At 44.8% G+C, this 25,914-nt stretch overlaps 1 protein-coding gene across 1 annotated transcript; it reads left to right on the forward strand.

Annotated features, from left to right (window-relative positions):
- The first annotated feature begins 22,470 nt into the window (after window positions 1-22,470).
- Window positions 22,471-24,935, forward strand: LOC122041487 (calcium-dependent protein kinase 12-like). Its single transcript, XM_042601186.1, has 7 exons — window positions 22,471-23,495; window positions 23,563-23,715; window positions 23,793-23,908; window positions 23,996-24,163; window positions 24,261-24,388; window positions 24,464-24,563; window positions 24,663-24,935. Exons 1-7 carry the CDS (start codon window positions 22,718-22,720, stop codon window positions 24,717-24,719), a joined length of 1,500 nt encoding a protein of 499 aa, XP_042457120.1. The 5' UTR covers window positions 22,471-22,717; the 3' UTR covers window positions 24,720-24,935.
- Window positions 24,936-25,914: the final 979 nt, after the last annotated feature.

Here is a 25,914-nt window from a genome sequence, read left to right on the forward strand (position 1 = left end):
GCGCTGGTCCGAGACCAGTAATAATACTCCGGTCCGAGACCGGTGGCGATGGCGCTAGTCCGAGACCAGTAAGAACTCCAAACAACACAGGCCTAGATGTACTTCCTTCATCCGTCCTGCCTGCGCCGCTCCTCTTGCTTTAGTTAATCTGGTAGCTATTGCTGGCTTTGGCCTTACTCATTTGCGTCGCGTCTTTTCCTGCAATTGCATCACGTACGGTATAGAATTAAGAATAAGAGAGGGAGCGTAAAAAACTTACTCCACCCTTGGGCCACAACGCCCTTGCATCTTATAATGACTCCGCAGTTCTCGTGACGCGCCTGGTCAACTGCTCGGATCAGGGCTACCTATGCAGAGCTGCTTGCTCGATCGAGGAACATCCCCACAGACCTGCTTGCTACTTTTCTGGTCTGATAATCGCTTCCACTGCCCCGTCTTACCTGCGACCCTTTTGAATTGCTTGGCTTCTGCAGCTTCATGAGACTTCCCGCCTAGCCTCAAGCTTTTCACAAAGAATGCTTCTTTTTCTTGAGGCCACACCCCTTCATGATTACCTTGCCTTGTTGATCTTTAATGCATTTCTTCTCGCGATGACACCTGTCCGGCGCCTTTACTGCGCACGCCTCCTGACGCCAGCATCTGACCCCCTCTTGCACCCTTCGGCGCTTGTTTCTCATCCGACGGCGTTGAGGCACGTTACCCCAAAAAGATATTCGGCTCAACTCTCGATGTTTCCTAGGAATGAATGGGCTTTATAAACCCTAAAGGCAGTCCGCTTTCCTTACCCCGACGCTTCGCCGTCCTCCTCCCTTTGTTTGCGGCTGTTTCTAGCAGTGCAGCTCCTCGTCTTCCTACTCGCGCCTGACTTGTGACCCTTCTCATCTTCATCCCCCTTGCCTGCTTGCTCTCCACAGCCATGGATGGTAAGGACCCCTCCTGGTATTTACACTACATCTCTGATTTAGACCATCACGACCTGTCTTCACTGCAATCCCACTTGGGGCAAGACGCCACATATGAGCTTCGCCTTCCCGCGACAGACGAACATCCTTCTTCTCCTCCCGAAGGGTTTATCACAGTCTTTAAGGATCAGGTCGTAGGCGGTCTTCGCTTCCCGTTACATCCTTTTCTCTCTGAGTTGAGTCAGTATTGCGGATTGGTATCTCTCAATTTGCCCCCAATGTGTTCCGAGCGGTCTGCGGAACCGTCATCTTGTGCCGCATTTACCAAATTCCCTTGACCGCCAGACTATTCCATCACTTTTATTCCTTCCGGCGAGCCGAAGCGGGGGTATTCAATGTTCAGGCTAAGCCGGGCAATAGGTTTTTTGATGACCTACCTTCTTCCAATAAAGGTTGGAGGTCTCGCTTTTTCTTCCTCAAGCCCCCTGTCCCCTTAGCCGGGCCTTCCCAATGGCGCCCCCTCCTCGCTTCGGACTTCCCTTCGCACGTCCATGAACCTGCCTGCTCCGCTACTATGGCTAAGCTGAAAGGTGTCGTTGTTCGCCTGTCTGTGCTGATGCTGGAAGGCATCCTGCATGTTTTTGGCCTTAGTCCTGTCCCTACCGAAATTGGAGCTCCTTTCGGTAAGTCATTATCTTTTTGTATACTGCTCTTCGCTAACTGAGGTGCTTTTTCTTCTTATTTTTGCAGTGGCCGCAATCCTCCGTTCCTTCGCCAGTCGAGAGACACCCGCGGTGGTCGTTCTACAAGCTCTGAATGAGGAGCTAACACAGGGTCTACCTTCTGCTCCCGCCGTCACCGCCGGTCCGCAACTTTCGGAACCCCGGCCTTCTGATGCGGAGGAGGCTCTGATGCTTGTTGAGCCACCTGCACTTAATCCAGCGGACTCAGCCCTGCTTTGCACCTCTGACCAACCTACGGCTGAGCCATCGCCTGCAGAACAAGTGTCTTCTCTCCCTCCGACTATGAAGCTGCGCCTGACACGCAAGGGCAAACGGGCGGCCCCAGTCACCGCAACTTCTCCTCCAGCTCCTCGCCGTCAACGCGTATTGAGCATCCCTTCTCCCACCAGGTCCTCGGACATGAGCTTGCCCCAGGAGACAAGCTTGGCCCGGGAGAAGGCCTCCGATCCGGAGGTGACAGACCAGCCCTCGGACCTGCTCGCTCCACTGCCCATTCAGAGTACATTGCTTGCTCCGCCCTTGTCCCCTGACGATCAGCCCCTGGGCTTACCGATGCCCTCCGCGTCTCCTCTCATCGCGCCTCCGAGCTCAGCCATGTCGCTTCCGAACCTGCCCTCTACAGACCCAGCCTTTGAAGCGTCATGGCGGCTCCCTTCGGAGACCGATCCTGCCTACACGCCCGCTGCCGATTCGTCGCCCATCTTCGGCAGGGTTGATTTCTATGGGGACCTGGCCATCTCCTGGCAATCAGCCGGTGACCAGTTCTGGGAGAGCCGTTCCCCCATGGGGGAGTTTGATCAAACTGCTCGTTCTCTGGTGGCGGTAAGCTTTTTCTCTTCTTTTTCCTTGCGTTCGTGTATCTTTGTAACCCCTTTTCTCTTCTTCTGGCTATTTACAGACCTGCTCCGCGAGTCTGAGCGTCGTGCAACGTGCGACCGAGCTTCAGCGAGAGAACGCAGCACTCAAATCACGTCTTCAGAAACTGGAGCACCCTGCGACCTCCTCCGCTCCTCCCGAGCCTTCTCTGGGAAGCTTGGATGCTTATCTGCGCGCCGCCGGGGAGTCGGCGGCCTCTGCTCGGGCTATTTCCCATGCTGCCTTCGATAAACTTCGACAGTTGGAGGCGGCTTTGAAGACGAGTGAGTCTTCCTGGGCTTCTGAAGCGGCTCGGCATCAAGCGACAATTTCTGAACTGAAAGCCAAAGACGCAGAGCTGCTCTCCCAATTGGAGGAGCTGACGCTGCTACGGCAAGGTCAAGAGCTCTTGCAGATGGGTTTGGCCGATGCCCAGGCCTTGGCTAGTGCTGCCGCTGGCCGGGAAACAACCATGCGAACTCAATGGGAAGCGTGCCAAGCCACCCTCCAATCCCTACAAGCAGAGTTATCGAAGGCCCAGGAAGCGGTGTCTCAGGGCCAGAGCGATTTGTCCTTGGCCCGCGTCGAAGCTGAGGGGAATCGGAACAGTTTGGAGGTGTACCGGGCTGGCGAATCAGAGTGGCTAAAGGCGTACAGAGTGGCCTACGTTAGCTCTTCCTTCTCTCTCTATAAGCTGGGACGCTGGATGGTCTTGTTGCTCTGTCATGGGGCCGCTGGTGGGGTCAGACAAGCCTTTGAGCAGGGTTTCCTACGCTCGGCACCTCCCGCCACGTTCTTGGACACAGCTCGCCTGACCAGAGAATTGCCGCAGGACACCTTCCCTTCTTTTGAAGCGGATGAGGGACTTTTCCTCTTGGAGGCTCCTCCCCCTACGGCCGATCTAGCTCTCGGGGATATTCCTGCCCAGGCCCCTCCTGCTGCTGCATCTGATGCGTCCGCTGATCCTGCGTCTTCCGATATAGCGCCAGCCGACCCCGGGCTCCTTCCTTCGGCTTCCGTTGATTCTGCGCATTCTCCCCCGGATGTTGTATGACGAGCGATGTGTTGTAATGTTCACCTTTTGGGTGTTGATGTTGAACCTTCCATGATTGTACTTGATCGTATGGTCGTATTGAATTTCGGATAATTGTCTCGCTTCCCCTTCATGCATCCTTAACTTGTTTCTTTCCTTAGTAGGTCGTCCGGGGTTTTAGTAGATCTATGCTAACCTGCTCGCCCTTGCTCATTTTGCTCGCTTTGTTCGGCCACGTAGCTCTTCCTCCAATAGCTGCCTTTGTACCTAGCCCGGCCGGGGCCAACTCTTGCCTCGCATGTCCCTGAAGCCTGCTGACCTGCACTACCTGTCTCCCTGCTGGCACTTCCGTATACTTTTGTCTTGGTGGAGCGACTCCTTTAGGTGACGCTTCGTGCTTCGAGCCCTCGCCTTTCCCATAATGCCCCCTGGTTATACTCCCGAGGCCCATCGCAAAGCGCTCCTTGTCTATTTCCGCCCTTGTATCCACCATCCGTTGTTGACGTACGAAAATATCCTTCCTCCACCATACCTATAAGTATCCTCTCCTTCCTTCCCTCCTGTTATGCTTCGCCATCTCCGCGGAGTATTCAAACGCCGCCGCCGCCGACTGACTTTCTCCGAGATCACGCCGCACTCCTCCTTTTTTCTCCAGCCCCCTCTCTTCATTTGTTCCTTCTACCTCCTGAGAGAATCTCCCTTGCGATGGCCTCTCCCTCTTGGATTTCCTTGTTGGCGGAACACTTCCCAGGCGCTTCAACTTTCGCTGAGTTGGATTGGGATGACCTACGGTACACTTACGAACTCCCTACCAGCTTTCGCCCCATCATTCCTACTGGTGTGAACTTGTACTTCGACCCTCCGCCCGGTTCATGTACTTTCTTTACGGAACAATTTGTATCTGGCCTTCGTTTGCCCCCTCATCCTTTTTTGTCTGGGGTGTGTCGCTATTTTAGGATTCCCTTAGGTCAGCTAAGTCCCAATTCCATAAAGATTCTATGTGGCTTCGTGATACTCTGCGAAGTTTGTGAGGTTTCCTGGTCAGCTCCCCTTTTTCATTGCTTCTTCGCTCTCGCTCGGCGCGCCGATGGTCTTTTTGATTTCCAAGCCCGCAGCCAAACCGGTTTCTTTTCTTCTCTTCCTCCTCCCAGTGCTAACTGGAAGAAAAAGTTCTTTTTTCTCCGGTTTCCAGAGGAAACATACTGGCCCATGCATTGGCAACCTGAGCTGCCTCTGACTCCGACGCTGGATGAATTCCACATGGATCTCTCCTATGCCACGGCTGCTACTCGAATGGAGGATTGGCGTTTGAATCTGACGAGATTGCTGTCTGAAGACCTACTTTCTTTTATCAGGCTGAGCCACTCTACCTCCGACACACAGCGCTCCTTAGGTAAGCTCGTGTTGAGTGCCTTCTTTTTGATTACTTTCCCTATAAGGATGACTTCTCGTGGCGGCGCCTTCAGCTGAGGTCTTGCGTCGTGCGTCAGAGGTTCTGCCTCTGCCCCTCGATGACCTGGAAATAATGCGGCGCGGTCGGGCAATCCTGTACAGGAGGCTACTCCCTCACCTTGGATCTGCCTCAGTCGGGGCAGCGACTCAGCCTATTCCCAGCCCTGCCCCACACACCGCTTCTCCTCCGCCTGCCGCTTCGAGGTGAGGTCGGGGTAGTGCTACAACCGGCTATCCGGCCAGGCGCGTCTTCCGAGGAGCCCCCCAGGCCTCCGGGCGTGGTCGTGCAGCTCTTCATCGCGCAGGTCTAAGTTCCTCCAGCCGGGGCGCCACAGACAGGGCTGCAGCAGCCTCTTCACAGGGCCGGCCTCCCTCTGATGATTCTGACTCTGATAACCAGCCCCTGCCTTACAGACGGCGCCGAAGACCAGGTCCGACTTCATCAACGCTTGATTCTATTCCTTATACTACCGCATTGCCCCTTGCTGCCGTCGTGACTGGCTATGACATCACTTCCCTCTTCATTTTTGCTTCCTTCATCTGGCAGCCTCTCCCAACCCCTACAGGGGACGACCTGCTGCGTTCCGCTCTGCCCCTAGCACTGCAGAGGAATACAGCCCAGGCGATCATCAAAACCCTGCGCCAACAGAGCCCGTTCCCGAACAACCTCCTGCTCCTCCTGGTGCTGACGCCGGCCCTTCTCAACCTTCCTCCTCCGCCCGCCATCGTTACAGGACCACCATCCCTTCTGAAGCTGCTCTAGCTCGGCGGCCTGACGCCCCCACGAGTCTTTTGATGATGAAAGGCTGCCTCGGAAGTTTGTGGGTGGAGAGTATGGATCAAATGGGTGACTCGCCTCCATTAGCCCAGATGGACAGGTTTTCGAAGTCCTGGGCTAAAGTAAGTACTCTTCACCTTATACTGGGTATTGGCTTATCTTAACTGAGGGTTATGTCTTCCATCCAGACTCATGCAGAATCTTTGGTGCTGAACCAATCCTTCCACACCCTCCATCATGAGAGCAAAGAGCTCCGGGAGAGAGTCTCCGAATTAGAGCTACAGCTGAACGACCCTGCCCAAGCCAGCTATGCTTTGCAAGCAGAAATCCAAGCTTTAACTAATCAGACCGACCATGAGAGAGGAGAGAGCTGCATCTGAGGCAGGGTATCAGCAACAACTAGCCTATCAGGCTCAGGAACTACAGTCCAAGGATACTCTTCTGCAGGAGAGGGGCGAGAGATTGGAGGTGCAGGCAGCCCAACTGGAGACTCAGGCAGCTGAACTGAGGGCTCTGAAGGCAGAACTATCTCAGTCTCGAGCGGCTCTGTCGGGAGTATCCACCGCCTTGACCGTCTATCAAGAAGGAGAGGAGGTCCGTTGCCTACGAAGTCGAATGTCCTACCTGACCTCCCCCGAATTTTTGTCCCAGACTGGGGCACGCTTCTCTGCGACCATACCATACACAGCGGCCGGGGTTATCCGTCAGTTGCACGCGCAGGGCTTCTTGAGCTCCATCCCTCCCGCAGACTTTTTGGATCGCCATCAAATCATTCAAGGCTTTCCAGATGATATTTTTGCTCCTTTCAAATGATCTGTATCAACTTCTTAATCCGATGAAATTTTTACATGTACATGCGTATCTTCGAGTTTTGGCTTGACTACCATGCTATCTCTAGCCCCCTCGGCTGCCCTGGCTTACAGCAACGGGGTCGGTATCCCTCACACCCGATAGGGCCGTAGGTAGTTAGCACTCCAAGGTCGCTCTAGCCTCCTTCCCTGAGCGTCTTGCAAATAATAGGCCCCTGATGCCAGCTTCTTGATGACTTTGTATGGTCCGTCCCATTGTGGTGCTAGCTTCGTCACTTCCCCCAAGGGCTTCACCTACTTCCAGACTAGGTCTCCTTCTCCGAAGAAACGAGGGATCACCCTTCTATTATAGCTTTGCCTCATTCTCTGTCTATAGGCCTCCAACCTGGCCGCTGTTTGTTCACGAATTTCGCTGATGAAATCTAGCTCAGCCAGTCATCGCTCTGCGTTCCCTTCATCATACATCATTCTTCTCACAGACGGTATCCCGACCTCCAGAGGTACCACTGCTTCATTGCCATATACTAAATGGAAAGGTGTCAGACCTGTACTTTCTCGGGGTGTCGTACGATAGGCCCACAAAATGCATGGCAGCTCGTCCACCCAACTGCCTCCCGTGTGATCCAGCTTGACTTTGAGCCCCGCACTATTTCTCGATTGACTACCTCCGTCTGACCATTGCTTTGCGAATGAGCCACCGAAGTGAAGGCCTGAGTTATTCTGAACCCCTTGCACCACTTTTGTATTTTGCGCCCTTGAAATTGTCTGCCATTGTCTGACACCAATTTGTGAGGCAGGCCGAACCTGCAAAAGATATTTTTCCATAAGAACTGGATCACCGCATCTTCGGTGATTCTGGTCAGAGCTTCCGCTTCCACCCACTTAGAGAAGTAATCTACTGCCACCAGCAAGAAACGTCTTTGCCCCATAGCCATCGGGAACGGTCCTACGATGTCCATGTAGGACCGTTAGATTCGATAGAGGGGGGGTGAATATCGATTCGAAAATATCGAGTATAAGCGCAGCGGAAAAGTAAAGTAGACACGGTGTTTTTTTACTTCGTTCGGAGCCTGTGACGACTTCTACTCGAAGGCCCGTACTCCGTGAGTACTTTCGTTGGGCAATTCACTAGCAGTTCGAAATAATGATTACAAAAAATAGTACAATGAATGCTAATGAAAATGAAAAGCAAATACCGACAATAAAGACAAGAAAGGAGCGTAGTGTCGGAGCTTTGTTCGCGTCGCAGAAGTGCAGAGCAGTGGAAGACTTTTCTTTTCGTTGTTGTTCTGAAGCTCTCCTCTGACCCTTCTTTTATATGAGGCTCGGGCGCCTGGATGCCTTCCGGCGCCACAGTGAGACGTGGCAAGTCCAACCACGAGCTCCACATGGCGGCAGCGATCGGGATGAAATTTCCCTCCGGGCGCGGACCTGTTTTCCATGAATCAGTCCTGCAAGACAAGCGTTAGTCCGGAGGCAAATTTACCCTGCAAAAAAGATTGTTTATAGATAAGCAAGTATGACTTAGATTCCGTCTTTCCGAGATCGGAATCTAGTCACGATCTCGACTTAGATATCCGAAATGGATCTAAGCCGGATCGACGCCTAATGTTCCCTTCCCGGGAACGCGTCCTCGCAGTCACTCCCCTCCAGTGACTTACCTCACTTACCTGCCAGACGTCCGGTCAGCCCGTCGACCCGTCTGGACTTCTCGCCAAGCGTCCGGTCAGCCCGTCGACCCGCTTGGACTTCTCGCCAGCTATCCGGTCAGCCCGTCGACCTAGCTGGACTTCTCGCCAAGCGTCCGGTCAGCCCGTCGACCCGCTTGGACTTCTCGCCAGCTATCCGGTCAGCCCGTCGACCTAGCTGGACTTCGTGCCAGACATCCGGTCAGCCCGTCGACCTGTCTGGACTTCTCCTGCACACTCGATCAAAGTGTCAGACAACAACAAACTAACTTAACCTGATTTGTCATTCATCAAAACCTGGGTTAAATCGTTAGTGCTAACCGCACCAACAATCTCCCCCTTTTTGATGGAATGACAACTTGGTTAAGTTAGTGAAAACATATGCAAGAACCATGCATTTATGTGGTTTTTAAGTTAGTTTGAATTTTCAGTTTGGTTCAGCTAACTTAACCTAACTTAACCACCTAACCCTCCCCTTTGGCATTCATCAAAAATAAGCATGGATTAAGTAATTATAGACTTCAGACAAAGTAAAAAAATGTCAAGTTAATCTGGGGGAGTTTAAGCTTTTGAAAATTTGTTTAAAGCATTAGCTTTTAGCTTTTAGAAAGCTAGCTAAGTTTAGATAGTTTCATTTTCAAACATAAGTTTTCAAAAACCAAAATTCCAAAACTAAGTTTGAAAAATTTATTTTTCCAAAAACTGATTTATTTTTCAACACTAAGTTTGTAAATGATTTAATTTAAAACTTAAGTTTTGACAATGATTTAAGTTTGAAAAATCTAACTTTCATAATTTTCAACACTGAGTTTTTGCAAATCAAATTTCAGTTTGCAAATATTGATTTTGAACTTTACTTTTAGTTTTCAAAGGAGTTTGGTAGAACTAATTTTGATAAAGTAAAATAATTAAATCTAATTTTCAAAAATCAAAATTTTAAAGTTCAAAAGTACTAGTTTCAAAACCATGGTTTAAAATACTTGAAAAGTTGAGTTTTCAAAGACTAAGTAAAAAGGATAAAAAGTTTGTGATTTAAAACAAACAATTTTGAGTTGATTTAAAAAATTTTCACAATTTTAAGCAAGTTGATTTTGAAAATTGATTTTTAAACTTTGATTTTCAAAATTAAGGAAAATGATTTTGAGAAGCTTAGTTTGTAAACTTAAGTTTTGAAAAATCTAATTTCCACAATTTTCAAAACTAAGTTAAATCTAATTTTCAAAATCAATTTTCAATAAAAAGTAAAACCCAATTCTTAAAAACAACTTAGTTTTATAAGAGTTAGTTTTCAAAAGTAGGTTTAAGAAATTTTTAAGAAAACATTTTTCAAACAAAATTTAAAATATTTTATATAAAGGGAAATTTTTAATTAATTCCTCCCCTGAACCTGACATAAAATTTGAAAATATTTGCTAAAAATATTCAAAGTAGATATATATTTATTTTTTAAATTGAGGTAGAATTTTCTAGAGAGATTTTAAAGAGAAGATTAAAAAATAACACTTCAGGAGATAATTAAAAAATAAACCTCCCCCTTTATTTGATACTCCTTCAATTTATTAATCCTCCTTATTTATTACTTCCCCTTAATATAAAATTTTACAACCGTAACATATTTTTGTACCTAAGTGTTTTAGACGATTGTATAATTATCTTTATAAAATTGTTTATTTAAATTTGACTAACCGTAATTAATGTTAGATTAAGTTGAAATAAATTAACCTTTAGTGTAATGTTAAGTAAGATAAGTTGTTATTAATTCAATAATTGATCAATATTAATAATTTATTGATTAAATTTTGCTATAATCTAAATTTTGTATTAATTGATGAAGGTGTTAGTTATAATTTAACTTTTCATTTACTTCCTTTTAAGTTGGATTGACTTAGTTTAAAGTTGGTGGTAATTTGAAGTTAAACTCGTTATTAAACAAGGTTAAGTAAGGTTCAATTTAAGTCAAACTTTAATTATGTTTTAATAAAAATAATTAATATTTTAAAGGTTGATTAAGAAAAATGACTTAGAGTAATTTTAATATTTTTACTAAGGTTAAACCTAGGTTCTGATCAAATCAAGCTTAGTTCTCAAATAAAGTTAAACTTAAATAGTTAAGTTCTACTTATTAATTACATAATTAAGTTTAAAGTTGAAGTTAACGGAATTTAAGTTTTTAAGTTAGGTGTCTAAGTTTTAAATGAATTTAAAAGAATTATAATAATTATTATTTTTAAGGGATTTCTAACAGGAATTTAATGACAATTAATATACGTTCAATTCAGTTTTGATTTTAGATTAAAATTAATATCAGTGATTAATTTAGCTTTAAGTTTTAAGTTTAAGTTAAATTTTTAAGTTTTAATTTTCAGTTAGGTTAAATTAAGTTGAAAAGTAATGTTTAAATTAAGTTTTAATGAGTTTTAATTTAAGATCTAATTTTCAGTTAAGTTAAATTAAAAAATAATTTTAAGGTTAAAATGATGTTTAAGATTAAAAATGAGTTTAAAGTCAAAATAATAATTTTTAAAGTGAAAATAGTCTATAGAAATAATTTATTATTATTACTATTATAGTGAAAAAATAAGAAGAATTTTTCAAAATGATACATAATTTTTAAAATAGTTTTTAAATGATTTTTAAAAGTTTTTAAAATAATTTTTGAAATAATTTTTAAGTTAAAATAATTTAAAAATATAATTTTTATATTAAAATAATTTTAAGTTAAAATAATTTTTATGTTAAAATAATTTTTAAAATAACAAATTTTTAAAAGGTTTTAAAATAATTTTTAAAGTTTTTGAAAATGATTTTTAAAAGAGTTTTTAAAAATAATTTTTAAAAGAATTTTTAAAGTTTTGAAACTGACTTTTAAAAGAGTTTTTAAAATAATTTTTAAAATGTTTTAAAAGAATTTTTAAAATTTTGAAAATGACTTTTAAAAGAGTTTTTAAAATAATTTTTAAAATGTTTTAAAAAAAATTTTAAAGTTTTGAAGATGACTTTTAAATAATTTTTAAAATAATTTTTAAAATGTTTTAAAAAAATTTTAAAAGAATTTTTAAAATTTTGAAAATGACTTTTAAAAGAGATTTTAAAATAATTTTTAAAATGTTTTAAAAGAATTTTTAAAATAATTTTTAAAGTTTTGAAAATGACTTTTAAAAGAGTTTTTTTTTAAAAAATAATTTTTAAAATGTTTTAAAAGAATTTTTAAAAGATTTGAAAATCACTTTTAAATAATTTTTAAAATGTTTTCAAAAGAATTTTTAAAAGAATTTTTAAAAGAATTTTTAAAATTTTGAAAATGACTTTTAAATATTTTTTTTAAAAATGTTTTAAAAGAATTTTTAAAAGAATTTTTAAAATTTTGAAAATGACTTTTAAATAATTTTTTTAAAATGTTTTAAAAGAATTTTTAAAAGAATTTTTAAAATTTTGAAAATGACTTTTAAATAATTTTTTAAAATGTTTTAAAAGAATTTTTAAAAGAATTTTTAAAATTTTGAAAATGACTTTTAAATAATTTTTTAAAATGTTTTAAAAGAATTTTTAACAGAATTTTTAAAATGCTTTTTAAGAGAGTTTTTAAAATGATTTTTAAAATGTTTTTTTTTTAAAAAAAAAAATAATTTTTAAAGGAATTTTTAAAGTTTTTAAATTGATTTTTAGAAGAGTTTTTAAAACAATTTTTAAAAGGTTTTAAAAATTTTTTTTAAAAGTTTTTAAAATGATCTTTAAAAGAGTTTTTTAAAATAATTTTAAAAATGTTTTAAAATAATTTTTAAAAGAATTTTGAAAATAATTTTTGTAGTTAATTTCATTTTTAAAATAATTTTGAAAGTTAATTTAATTTTCAAAAAATAATTTAGTTTTATTTCGAAATTTAATTTTTAATTAATTTGAAATTTAATTTTAATTTGAAATTTAATTTGAAATTCGAAATTTAATTTTAATTAATTTTAATTTGATTTGAAAATTAATTAATTTAATCCTTATTCATCTCACCCGATCTAGATTATCAATCAGGGAATCCTATAATTTTGTGAGATGAATTAGATTTAATTACAGAGTTTGGTTTAACTTTTGTTAGATTCAGGTTTAGCTTTGGTCTCAACAAATAGACATTCTTCGGATAAACTTCTAAGCTTGGTGAGTCACTTGGACGTCATTAGAAGTAGCCAACCTTTCGAGGTTTTCCGAATAGTCCTATCCACGGAGCTTAGTATTAAACCTTGGTCTAACTAGTTAGGATCCATTTAAGGGTAGCTTCGGTCAGTTCCACTTGGCCAAATGCACCAGATCGAAGCCATATCTTTCTAGACATGCGATGCCCAAGCTTCTCTAACGTACTATCATCCAAAAACTTCACCAGTACCATGATTCAAGTTAAACTTGGTCTCTTTTTAACTAATCCTAATTACCCTGCCGGGTTAGTTTGTTTGGGTTACCCTGTCGGGTAAGTTAGTTTTGGAGGTGCCAGCTATTCTGGAGCCTCCCCTAAATCATTGGTCTTTAATTTAAGATTTTTGTATAATTAGAGTTGGTTTTAGTTAAGTTGTAATGTTTAATTTGTAATTTAAATTTAAGTTTTTAATTTTGAATTAATTAAATTGGTCAAATTATCTTTCTTTAAGAGAGTGTATTTAATATTTGAATGTTCTTTCAATTTCAATTTTATTGGGTTAATTGAATTATCTTTCTTTAATAGCTTATTTTTAAAGTTTAAGTTTTTATTTATTTTTAAATTTGAATTAACTAAACTGTTTGAATTATATTTTCTTAATGGTTTATCTTTTAGCTTTTTATTAATTGTTAATTTTGAAATTTCTAGATTATTTTTGTTTAATATGTTATCTTTAATATTTAATTTTAAGTTTGTTAAATTCCGTTTTGATTTTATCAAAGTGTTTGATTTTATCCTTATATTTTCTTTGCCTTTTAAATTGATATGGTTAATTGAATTTATTAGATTAGTTTTATCTTTAAAGTTTAATTTCTTATTAATTAAATTATCTTGGTTTTGGATAGAATTTTCTAGATTAATATTGTCTAGATTAAATAATTTATTAATTTTATCTAGATCAATATTGACCTTGTCATCTTTTTTGTTTGAATTTTCAAATTTGTTTAGGTTTAAATTCAAATTTTTAGATTTATTAATTATTTTCAGATTTTCTGTATTTTCTAAATTAATTATATTTGTTTTATCAGAAAATATCCTAGAGGTATTTTCGCAAGTATTGTCATGTACACTATTTTCACATATACTTTCAGACATATCCAAATTAACATGCACATATTTTAAACTACTACTAGCAAGGGTGTTTTGGTAAATATTACTAACCTTGAGCGCAACCCCTAATTCAGCAGGCTTCTCCGTTGGATCTGACTCGAGTCCGGATTCGACTTTAACTTGATCTTCTAGCTCCATCGGCATCTCGTGAAGCTTGATCAACTGGGTCCACAGCTCATATGCATTCTTGTACTTTTCTAATCTGCATAAAATATTGTTAGGTAAAATATTACAAATAATGTTACTTACCTTTTTGTTCAGTTCCGAGTTTTGAGAAGGTTTCCTCAAAATTAGCATATAATCGATGTCTACGCTTCCTAAGAAGCATTCCATTAATCGCTTCCAGTAGTTGAAGTCTTCATGATCGTATGGTGGCGGTTCGCAGGGGTTCCGTCCTTCTAGAAGAGTCATAATTTCTTGCACACAGAGAAACAAACAAAAGATCCCAAGACTTGGTCTTGGATTAGCAGTGCCGAAAAAAATAATATTTCACTATTTTCGAAAAAAAATAATAAAATATTATTAAAATATTAATAAAAAATATTATTTCAAATTTTTGAAAATGTAATATCTTGTCAATACTAAGCAATGGTGAAGAGATGACGATGTATTTTTCAAAAATAGTTTTGGAGGGAAAAAAACGAAAGGCGTACCTGATTGGTGGTTGGTGGTTGCACCAAATTTTAAAGACAAACGATATCTAATTTTTCTTTCAAAAAGTCCCCCCTTGCCTGATTGGTGGTTGCACCAAATCAGAGCGGTACCTGCTCTGATACCACTTGTAGGACCGTTAGATTCGATAGAGGGGGGGGTGAATATCGATTCGAAAATATCGAGTATAAGCGCAGCGGAAAAGTAAAGTAGACACGGTGTTTTTTTACTTCGTTCGGAGCCTGTGACGACTCCTACTCGAAGGCCCGTACTCCGTGAGTACTTTCGTTGGGCAATTCACTAACAGTTCGAAATAATGATTACAAAAAACGGTATAATGAATGCTAATGAAAATGAAAAGCAAATACCGACAATAAAGACAAGAAAGGAGCGTAGTGTCGGAGCTTTGTTCGCGTCGCAGAAGTGCAGAGCAGTGGAAGACTTTTTTTTTTCGTTGTTGTTCTGAAGCTCTCCTCTGACCCTTCTTTTATATGAGGCTCGGGGCACCCTGGATGCCTTCCGGGCGCCCTGGTGAGACGTGGCAAGTCCAACCAGCGAGCTCCACGTGGCGACGCGCGATCAGGATGAAATTTCCCTCCCGGGCGCCCGGATTCCTTCCGGGCACCCGGACCCTGTTTTCCCGCAAAATCCGTCCTGCAAGACAAACGTTAGTCCGGAGGCAAATTTACCCTGCAGCAAAGATTGTTAGCATAGCATAGATAAGTAAAGTATGACTTAGATTCCGTCTTTCCGAGACCGGAATCTAGTCACGATCTCGACTTAGATATCCGAAATGGATCTAAGCCGGATCGACGCCTAATGTTCCCTTCCCGGGAACGCGTCCTCGCAGTCACTCCCCTCCAGTGACTTACCTCACTTACCTGCCAGACGTCCGGTCAGCCCGTCGACCCTTCTCGCCAAGCGTCCGGTCAGCCCGTCGACCCGCTTGGACTTCTCGCCAGCTATCCGGTCAGCCCGTCGACCTAGCTGGACTTCTCGCCAAGCGTCCGGTCAGCCCGTCGACCCGCTTGGACTTCTCGCCAGCTATCCGGTCAGCCCGTCGACCTAGCTGGACTTCGTGCCAGACATCCGGTCAGCCCGTCGACCTGTCTGGACTTCTCCTGCACACTCGATCAAAGTGTCAGACAAAAACAAACTAACTTAACCTGATTTGTCATTCATCAAAACCTGGGTTAAATCGTTAGTGCTAACCGCACCAACAGTCCATACCCCACTGGTCAAACGGACAAGACACTGTAGAAGTTCTCAGCAGCTCTGTAGGTCGGTGTGTTAGGTTCTGGTACCTTTGGCACGACAAACAAGTATTCACCAGCTTCTGCGAATCCCTCTGCAAGGTAGGCCAGAAATACCCAGCCAATAGTACTTTCCGAGCTAACGTTCTTCCGCCCGCATGATTGCCACAGCATCCCAAGTGTATCTCCCGCAGGGCCTGGTCTGCATCTTCCATGTTCAGGCACTTGAGCAGAGGTCTGGAGAAAGACCTTTTATACAGTTGTTCTCCAATCATAATATAAGAATAGGCCTGTCTCCTGAGCATACGTGCCTCTTCTAGGTCGGCGGGTATGATTCCATGCTGGAGGAAACTTATTATGGGTGCCCTCCAATCAATTACTCCTCCCAGATTATTCTGCAGATCAATCTGAGCTATAAGGAAGGTCTGCGCTATAGATCTGTCCAGTACCCAAGTAGTCAGGGAGTTGGCCATTTTAGCTAGCTCATCCGCTCTTTCGTTTTCAGCCCTGGGAATCTTGGTGACTGTGACCTCTTTAAAATCTTTTCTCATCTTTTCATAGGCTTCCTTGTAAACTTGCATCTTTTCATTGTTTGCTTCGAAATGCCCGACCACCTGCTGAGTTACTAGCTGTGAATCTGAGTATATTACGACTTTGCTTGTCCCCACATGCCGAGCTGCTTGCAGACCCGCCAATAGGGCTTCATACTCTGCTTCATTGTTAGTAGCTCTAAAATTTAGCCGCACAGCCAGCTGCATAATATCTCCCTGCGGAGATATCAGAAGCGCGCCTACACCACTTCCCCGGTGGGTAGCTGACCCATCTACATAAATCTTCCAGACCTCCTCCGAGTCTGCTTGATAAACTTCTGTCAAGAAATCCGCCAGAGCCTGTGCTTTGATCGCGGTTCGGGGCTGATACTGTATATCATATTCCCCTAGCTCGGTAGCCCATTTGATAAGCCGACCCGCTACCTCCACCTTGGTGAGAGCTCGGCCCATAGTACTGTTTGTCAGGACGGTGATGGGATGCGCCAGAAAATATGGTCGGAGGCACCAAGCCATTAGAACAAGTCCGTAAACCAACTTTTCCAGGGCCGTATACCGAGACTCAGCCCCCTTCAATAGATGACTGAAAAAATACATTGGCCGTTGTACATTGTCCTGCTCCTTAACCAGCACAGCCCCCACGGCCTCAGGGGTAGCTGACAAGTAGACCCAAAGAGGCTCTCCCACAACAGGCTTAAACAGCGACGGTAAGGATTCCAGGTATTGCTTTAGCTCCTCCAAGGCCTGTGTGCACTCCTCCGTCCACTGGAACTTGGCTGCCTTCCTGAGCACTTTGAAGAAGGGCGCCGCTCGATCTGCAGATCTGGAGATAAATCGGGATAATGCTGTTATCCGGCCGACCAGCTTCTGTGTTTCCTTCAGATTCTGAGGGGTCTGCATGTCACGAAGTGCTTGAACCTTTTCAGGATTGGCTTCTATCCCTCGTTCAGTCACCAAGTAGCCCAGAAACTTCCCTCCTCTGGCCCCGAACAGACATTTCAGGGGATTCAGCTTTACCCCATATTGCCTCAGAGTCCCACAGGTTTCTTCTACATCTTTTATCAGACTGGACGCCAGAGGGGACTTGATCAGGATCTCATCAACATAGACTTCTACGTTCCGCCCGATCTGACTCCGAAAAACCTTATCCATCATCCTTTGGTAGGTAGCTCCAGCGTTCCTGAGCCCAAACGGCATGACAGTATAGCAGAAAGTACCATCAGCTGTTATGAAACTAACCTTCTCCTGATCCTCCTTAGCCAGGGGTATCTGATGGTATCCCTGATAAGCGTCCATCATGCATATCCTTTCACAGCCAGCAGTTGAATCCACCACCTGATCGATCCGCGGGAGTGGGTAACAATCTTTGGGGGTGGCTTTGTTGAGGTCGCGAAAGTCTATGCACACCCTCCACTTGTTGTTGGGCTTCTTCACCAATACGACGTTGGAAAGCCAGGACGGAAATTGCACCTCTCGAACATGTCCTGTCTTCCTGAGCTGATCCACTTCAGCCCGGATAATCTTATTTTGGTCGGCGGAGAAGTTTCTCTTCTTCTGCTAGACTGGCTTGGCCTCGGGTATAGTATGCAGCTTGTGCTCAGCTACTTCTGGTTTGACCCCGGGCAGTTCTTCCGGGGACCAAGCGAAGACGTCTCTGTTGCGGATCAGGCATTGTATCAGCTCCGACTTCAGCTCCGGCGACAGGTCACTAGCAATGCGAGTGACGCTCTCAGCTCTGTCAGGATACAACTGAATATCTTCGCAGGAGACAGGCTCCTCAGCAATAGGCAGAGGCTCCTCCTGGATGGCATGTACACCGCCATCCTGAGTCCGCCGGCTCTTGCGCGCCTCCACCCGGACCATATCGATGTAGCAGCTTCGAGACACCCTCTGCTCTCCCCTTACTTCTCCGACCTGCTCGTCAACCGGGAATTTGATCTTTTGATGATAGGTGGAGACAGCAGCTCGGAATTCATGCAGGGCTAGCCTTCCCAGGATGACGTTATAGGAGAAAGGGGAATCCACCACGATGAAGGTGCTCCTCCGGGTGCGCACCAATGGCTCAGTGCCCATGGAGATGGCCAACTTGATCTGACCCATGAGTTTAACTTCGTTACCTGTGAACCCATACAAGGAAGTGGTTACAGGTTGGAGCTCAGCGGCGTCGATCTGCATCTCCTCGAACGCCTCTTTGAATAAAATGTTGACCGAGCTCCCGGTATCCACAAAGACCCGAGCCACTCGGCTATTAGCAATAACGGCTTTGATTATGAGGGCATCGTCGTGGGGCAGTTCCAGACCCTCCAGGTCTTGAGGCCTAAAGCTAATAACAGGGCCGGAGGCCTGCTCGTGTCTGCATCCCACGGCTCCCACATACAGCCGCCGAACGTGTGACTTACGGGCTCGGCCTGAGTCTCCGTCAGTGGGTCCTCCTGAGATCATACCGATCTCTCGCACGGCAGCATTGCCCCGGTTCTCCAGTTCTCCGGCATCTCCTCGATCTTCCCTGAGGCCAGCTTGGTTTGATGGGCCGGCTAGGTCGGGCCGGGTCTGCCGAGCGTGCCCAGCTGCAGCCCGTTCTTCGTCCATCCTCTGTATTTGGGGCGCCAACGCCGGGGGAGGCAAGCCCTGCTCTGCAGCTCGCCTGGAGTCACGAGTGAATTGGGAGCAGTTACTGAGATCGTACGTCCTGGACCGATGATATGTGCTATACGGCGCTCCCCTTGGTCCAGGCCTGGGCGCGTGTACGGCGGCAACTCGCGGCGCTGGTCTAATTCCCTGGGCAGGCTGAGGGGCAGGCCTGGGTTGACCTCGCTGGAAGGGATGAGCTGGCTGCGGTATTCTCCTTTCAGGTCGGTTGCCTGGGGCCACCGTCTTTTCGGCTTTCCTCCTAGCGGCCTGCGCTTCTTCCACCTTGATGTAGCAAGAAGCTTTTTTCACCATGTCATCAAAACTCCGGGCGGGGTTTTTGATGAGGTCTCTGAAGAATTCCCCTTCTCGCAATTTTGGGAGAAGGCACTCATCAATATTTCTGAGGTGGCGGAGGGGACGTCATTGGCCACCTGACTGAACCGATTGATGTAGCTCCGCAAGGGCTCGGTCGAATCCTGCTTGAGAGCAAAAAGGCAGTGGTCGATTTTTTGATACTTACGACTACTGGCGAAACGGCGTAGGAAGGCCGTTTTGAAATCCATGAAGCAATTGATGGACTCCGGGGGCAATCCGTCGAACCACTTCTGCGCCGACCCGGACAGGGTGTGTAGGAATACTCGGCATTTGACAGCATCGCTGTATTGGTACAAGATGGCCGCGTTTTTGAACTTCCTCAGGTGCTCTTCCGGGTCCTTGCTCCCATCGTATTCTCCAATGTTCGGGGCTCGATATCCCTTGGGTAGGCATTCCCTCAGGATCTGAGCCGAGAAAGGTACCTTGTCATCCGGATCTTCAGGCAGATCTCTGGCAGGGATTATATGTTGGTGCGGGTAGCACTAACGGTCTAACCCAGGTTTTGATGAATGACAAATAGGTTAAGTTAGTTGTGTTGTTGTCTGACACTTTGATCAAGTGTGCAGGAAAAGTCCAGCTAGGTCGACGGGCTGACCGGATAGCTGGCGAGAAGTCCAAGCGGGTCGACGGGCTGACCGGACGCTTGGCGAGAAGTCCAGCTAGGTCGACGGGCTGACCGGATAGCTGGCAAGAAGTCCAAGCGGGTCGACGGGCTGACCGGACGCTTGGCGAGAAGTCCAGATGGGTCGACGGGCTGACCGGACGTCTGGCAGGTAAGCAAGGTAAGTCACTAGAAGGGAGTGACTGTGAGGACGCGTTCCCGGGAAGGGAACATTAGGCGTCGATCTGACTTAGATCCATTTGGGATATCTAAGTCGAGATCGTGACTAGATTCCGGTCTCGGAAAGACGGAATCTAAGTCATACTCTCTTTATCTATCTGTTGAACTTTAACTGTGCTAACCATTTGTTTTACAGGATATATATTTGCCTCGGACTAACCTTGTTTTGCAGGAAAAAGGAGTCTTTCTGGAACAAGGTGGTCCGGGCGCCCGGAAGGGATCCGGGCGCCCGGAAGGCGAATTTTATCCAAACACCTCATCGCTACGTGGAGCATCTTGATTTGAGCAGTTACGTCACACTCTAGGCGCCCGGAAGGGATCCAGGCGCCCGGAACAGCATATAAAAGAAGCCCCAGACAGGAGCTTCAGAATCAATTTTCACTGAGAACTCTTCTACTGCTGGTCTTGCTGCTCAACGTTCAGTGCGACGCCAACAAAGTTCCGACACTACGCTCCGTTCTTTTCCCTTTTGTCGGTATTTGTTTTCAGTTTTCATTAGCATCTTTTTGTACTTAAATTGTAATTATCCGAATTGCTAGTGAATTGCCCAACGAAAGTACTCAAGGAGTACGGGCCTTCGAGTAGGAGTCGTCACAGGCTCCGAACGAAGTAAAACCATTGTGTCTATTTTACTTTTTCCGCTGTGCTTATACTCTGTATTTTCGAATCGATATTCACCCACCCCCCCCCTCTATCGAATCTAACGGTCCTACATTATAGCTTTTCCCTTTCCTGAATCCCGAGGTGGATGTAGAGAGCTCTCCGCCACCGACGCCGGTGGCTCCTCTTTCTTTGGACTGTGCTCACGGGGTTCGGCTCGATAATAGTTGCGGCGAGGCTCCCGAAATGAAGTACGAGGGAGTTCTTCCTGCTGCTTCCTCTTTGAGCCCCTGTCGGAGGCAGGAGCTGGCTCTCTAGATGCTTCGGGCGCCAAGCGAGGTCGTGAAATCGTTCCTTGTTTTTCAGAGGCGGCCTGCTTCCTGACCTCCTTGAAGAGCTCGTACTCCCCCGCGGTCATGGCGACGTTAATCCTCCTGCTGGAACTTCGACCAGAGTCTTCCATCTTCACGCTCCGGATCAGGCTGTTGTGTTTCCCATAGACGGCGCCAAATTTGATCCCGTCCGGAGGCTGAGTCGGACGGAGGCTGGTCGAGGTGTCCCGATGGTTGACGGAAGGTCGTAGGAGATGATTCGGCTTCCACGGGTGGCTGACGCTGCTACAGGACCCTGCACACAATCAGACAATCTCCCCCTCCACGTTAGAGACCGAAACCCAGGGAAAAATTCCCCGGATCAGGCCCTCCGACACTCAAGTCAGGTCCTTTTTCCCCAGAAAGAACAGAGAGAAGAAGAAGGAAAAACAGTTGTGGAAAACCAAAGTGACGAGAGAGTGTCTGCTCATACCTGCATACGAGGGATTTCTCGCCTTTTATGCCTCCCTTTTTTGGAACCTGCCATCCTGTCAGAAAACGTTAGACACTGGGCTTTGTCCCCTCGCTCCGGACACCTGTCGTGCTCCTATTTGTCGTGCAAGCATCTTTCTGTTTAGGAACCTCCGCCTTCGCACATGGGTTTTGTCTTGTAGTGGGAGACAGCTGGCAGGCTACTACTGGTTAGGAGGGCATCTTTTCGTTTTCGGAACCTCCGCTTTTGCCCGCATTGTTGATATGTAATGAATCTCCTCGACAGACCGTTGAGATTCTCCGCACCCGTATTACTTAGCTCCTCCGATCCATTGTGTCCCTGCACCTGCCTGCACCCGTGGTTCGCATTTCCGGGCCTCCAACTCGCAGACCTGCAGCCCTAGCTGTCTAGACACAGCTACGCTGATCTTCAACCTGCCTCCTGCGCTTTGTATTTCCTGGCCCTCAATCGCAGGTCTGTAGCACGGGCTGCTTCTGATCAGCTCTGCCGCTTCCAACCCCTTGGCCTATACTTCCAGTTCTTTGCCTCTGCTTAGCTCTGTCGATCCCGACTTGCATCCTGCGCTTTGTACTTCCCGGCCCTCAACCGTAGGTCTGTAGCTCGGGCTGCTTCTGATCAGCTCTGCCGCTTCCGACCCCTTGGCCTATACTGCTGATCCCGACTTGCATCCTGCGCTTTGTACTTCCCGGCCCTCAACCGCAGGTCTGTAGCTCGGGCTGCTTCTGATCAGCTCTGCCGCTTCCGACCCCTTGGCCTATACTTCCAGTTCTTTGAATCACAGGCTTGTAGCTAGGACTTCCTCGGGACAGCCCTGCCGATGCTGACCCGTGACTTGTGTTTCGCTTGACGTCTTCCCTCGTCTTCCGACTGCTTTGCCCCCTTGATCGACCAGCCTGCCTGACCTCTGACTATCACTCCTGCTTGCCTTTAACCGCCCCGTCAGCCTGTTCATTGACTGCCGCATCACCTTGACTATTGACCACCACGTCCTCTTGACTTTTGACCGCCATATGGCCTTGACTTTTCTAATCCTTTCCTCATGGGCCCCTCCATTACTAACCGAATCACCCACAGAATTCGAATCACTAGCGAAATTGGGAACCGGATCACAGTAGCTCTATACCTAGACTAGCCCAAAAAAAAAATTGAAAATCAAAATGAGTGATCATAATAAGGCAGTTCATCCGAGATGGTGATCTCCCTCCCTCTCCGTCCAAGTCTTGTGGAGAATATCCATTCCTTCGGCGTTCTTTAGCAGCAATCACACTTTGAATCTGTCCTTGCCGCGGCTGAAAAAGAAGAAAAGTTAGATGCCATCGCAACAGCGTAAAGAAATTAAAGCACCAAGTGGAAAGGAAAGGAAAGGAAAGGAAAGGATCATTTGGAAATCCTATTTAAACCCAAGAAAATCGATGCCGCCAATTCGCAAATCGATCTCGCGCAATGGGGAATTGCTTCACCAAGACGTACGAAATCCCCATCACCGCCGGCCCCGTGAAGGCGCCCCCGTCGGCCGCCAAAAAGCCGTCCTCGAAGCGAACGCCGTCGTCCGCGACGGCGGCGCCGATAGGGCCGGTGCTGGAGAAGCCGATGGTGGACGTGACGACCCTGTACGCCATGGACAGGGAGCTGGGCCGCGGCCAGTTCGGGATCACCTACCTGTGCACCGAGCGGTCGACCGGGCTCAAGTACGCGTGCAAGTCGGTGTCGAAGCGCAAGCTGGTGACCCGGCAAGACATCGAGGACATGCGGCGCGAGGTGATGATCCTGCAGCACCTCTCCGGGCAGCCCAACATCGTGGAATTCAAGGGCGCCTACGAGGACAAGGGCAGCGTGCACCTCGTGATGGAGCTCTGCTCCGGCGGCGAGCTCTTCGACCGGATCACCGCCAAGGGGAGCTACTCGGAGCGCGAGGCCGCCGCAGTGTTCAGGGACATTGTTAACGTGGTGAACGCGTGCCACTTCATGGGCGTCATGCACCGGGACCTCAAGCCGGAGAACTTCCTGCTGGTGAGCAAGAAGGAGGACTCGCCGCTCAAGGCCACCGACTTCGGCCTCTCCGTCTTCATCGAGGAGAAGAGAGTGTACAAGGACATCGTCGGCAGCGCCTACTACGTCGCGCCGGAGGTGCTGGAAAAGAACTACGGGAAGGAGATCGACGTGTGGAGCGCCGGAGTCATACTGTACATCCTCTTATCCGGAGTTCCTCCATTTTGGGCAGGTAACACCCACAGTTTATGGATCGATGAAGATTCCTGATATTGATTTAAGATCAAATAAACTTGCAGAAACGGAAAAAGGTATTTTCGATGCGATTTTAGAAGGATACATCGACTTCACAAGTCAGCCATGGCCTAACATATCCGAAGGTGCCAAGCAACTCATCAGAAGGATGTTGACGAGGGACCCCAAGAAGCGAATCACCGCAGCCCAAGCTCTCGGTGATTCCCTCTGCTCATCATCTTTCTTTTTAGGGAATTTTGAATCGATATTTGCATCTATTTTTTTATCATCGCAGAGCATTCGTGGCTAAAAGAAGGTGGAGAAGCATCTGATAAACCCATCGACAGTGCGGTTCTACTCAGAATGAAGCAGTTCAGAGCAATGAACAAACTCAAGAAACTGGCCTTGAAGGTTTCTTGTGTCATACATTAATTTCGGAAGAATTTTACATGAACAAATTTCTGAAATAATTATACTAGTTTTGCTTGAGTGATCAAGGTTATCGCGGAGAATCTCGAGGAAGAGGATATCGTAGGATTGAAACAGATGTTTAACAACATCGATACTGATCGGAGTGGCACAATCACGATGGAAGAACTCAAGGTCGGACTGAAAAAGCTCGGATCGAAATTGTCTGAAGCTGAAATCAAGCAACTTATGGATTCAGTATGATATACATTCATAGCTTCTTTTAACGATCAAATGAGCTAAATCGAAGCTAAAAAATTTCAACTTTTTTCCACTCTAATTTGTTGTTGATAAGGCCGATGTGGATAAGAGTGGGACGATCGACTATCATGAGTTCGTCGCTGCTACTCTTCATCGACATAAGCTAGATAACGAAGTGAACTTGTTGAAGGCCTTTGAACACTTCGACATAGATGGCAATGGGTAAGCATTTAGCAAGCATCTCTTTTTAACAATTTCATGATCATACTCATCGATCGACCTCATCTTCCTCGCTAGGTACATCACGAGACAAGAACTGAAACAGGCCATGGCAGTGTATGGATTGGGTGATGAAGCCACTATCAATGAAGTACTTGATGAAGTCGATACTGATAGAGTAAGTTTTCTCTTCCGTGGGTACTTTATTTACTTGCATTTATGTTTGTATATTATTATATACAATTTCAAAAACGTTTTTCTTTCCCCTTTTGAACAGGATGGTAGAATCAATTATGAAGAATTTAAAGCAATGATGACAAAAGGGCATACATGATTCTGATTTCTGCAGAGAAATTAAGTTAGAGATATCCAACATGCATATAGAGGGTCCATCACAATAAATGAAGCATCTTGACGTGTGTATCTGTTAAGCTAAATAATGATGATCTTTTCAGTTTCAAGTATAATTGTATAAATTTCAGCTCGCCATTTGCACTGAAAAGAAAAGAATACTCGAGCTTTTAATGTTATGCCAGTGAAATGTTCACAAGCAGGGAAAGCATGCAGATTTAAGTTTCAATATTTTTATAGATCTTATCTTCTAAAAAACAATTTGAATAATAGAACATGGCCAATGCTTATCTAAAAAAACATATAGAAAAGAGAGGAAGGAACCAGTTATTTCTGCTACCGAGAAACTATGTGACTGTAATTCAGTAAGGACAAGAATGGAGAACAGGAATACCAGAGACTGCAAAAGCATGGCACAAAAGACTAAAACGTCGATCTGGCTTGAAATATAAGATAGCTACAGTGACTGAACCGAATTAAGGTATTCTTATTCAATTAGGGCTGTTGGTTAATTATTGTCGAAGTCCTTTGGTTGCTTGGGGTCGCTGAAGCAATAAATTTTAGCATTTAATTATGAAAAAATAATAGGTATATAACTATGTAATCAATTCTACTAATTCTCTCTATTCCTCGCATTTTTTATACATGATAAATTAAATTGAGAATCTATTTTGAATGAGATCTTTGGAGCACTTAATTATGATAATCCAAATAGGACATCAATTTAATGATCATGGATAGTTTTTCTTTAACCATTTTTTTATGTATAGATAATAAAGTAGACAGCCAACTCGTATAAAATGACTATAAAACCATGTTCCTTTTGTTACTCCAAACCAAGCTTCAAGGTGTCAGCAATCTCCTACTTCACTCAAACTTCAATGCTTAACCCTCTGTTTTTCTTCTCATTTCCATTCCATATTTCGCCAAACATGGTTAATTATAATATCTTAAAGTCCTCTTAAGAGAAGAACTTTTCTATTGTCTGAATTTTTGGTATATAGTTTGTTGGAATTGTATTAATTCCTTCATTATCTGTATAATTAGTTTATATTATTACACTGTAGTAGTACTCCCTACATGGCTATGAGCTATCCCATTCATAAATTTGATCTCCAGTTATTATATATCTTCATCCCGATGGTCCCAAATTATTGCCGTATTAAATTTTTGCCCAT

This window comes from Zingiber officinale, chromosome 2A (assembly GCF_018446385.1).
Source record: "Zingiber officinale cultivar Zhangliang chromosome 2A, Zo_v1.1, whole genome shotgun sequence".
Lineage (NCBI taxonomy): Eukaryota > Viridiplantae > Streptophyta > Magnoliopsida > Zingiberales > Zingiberaceae > Zingiber > Zingiber officinale.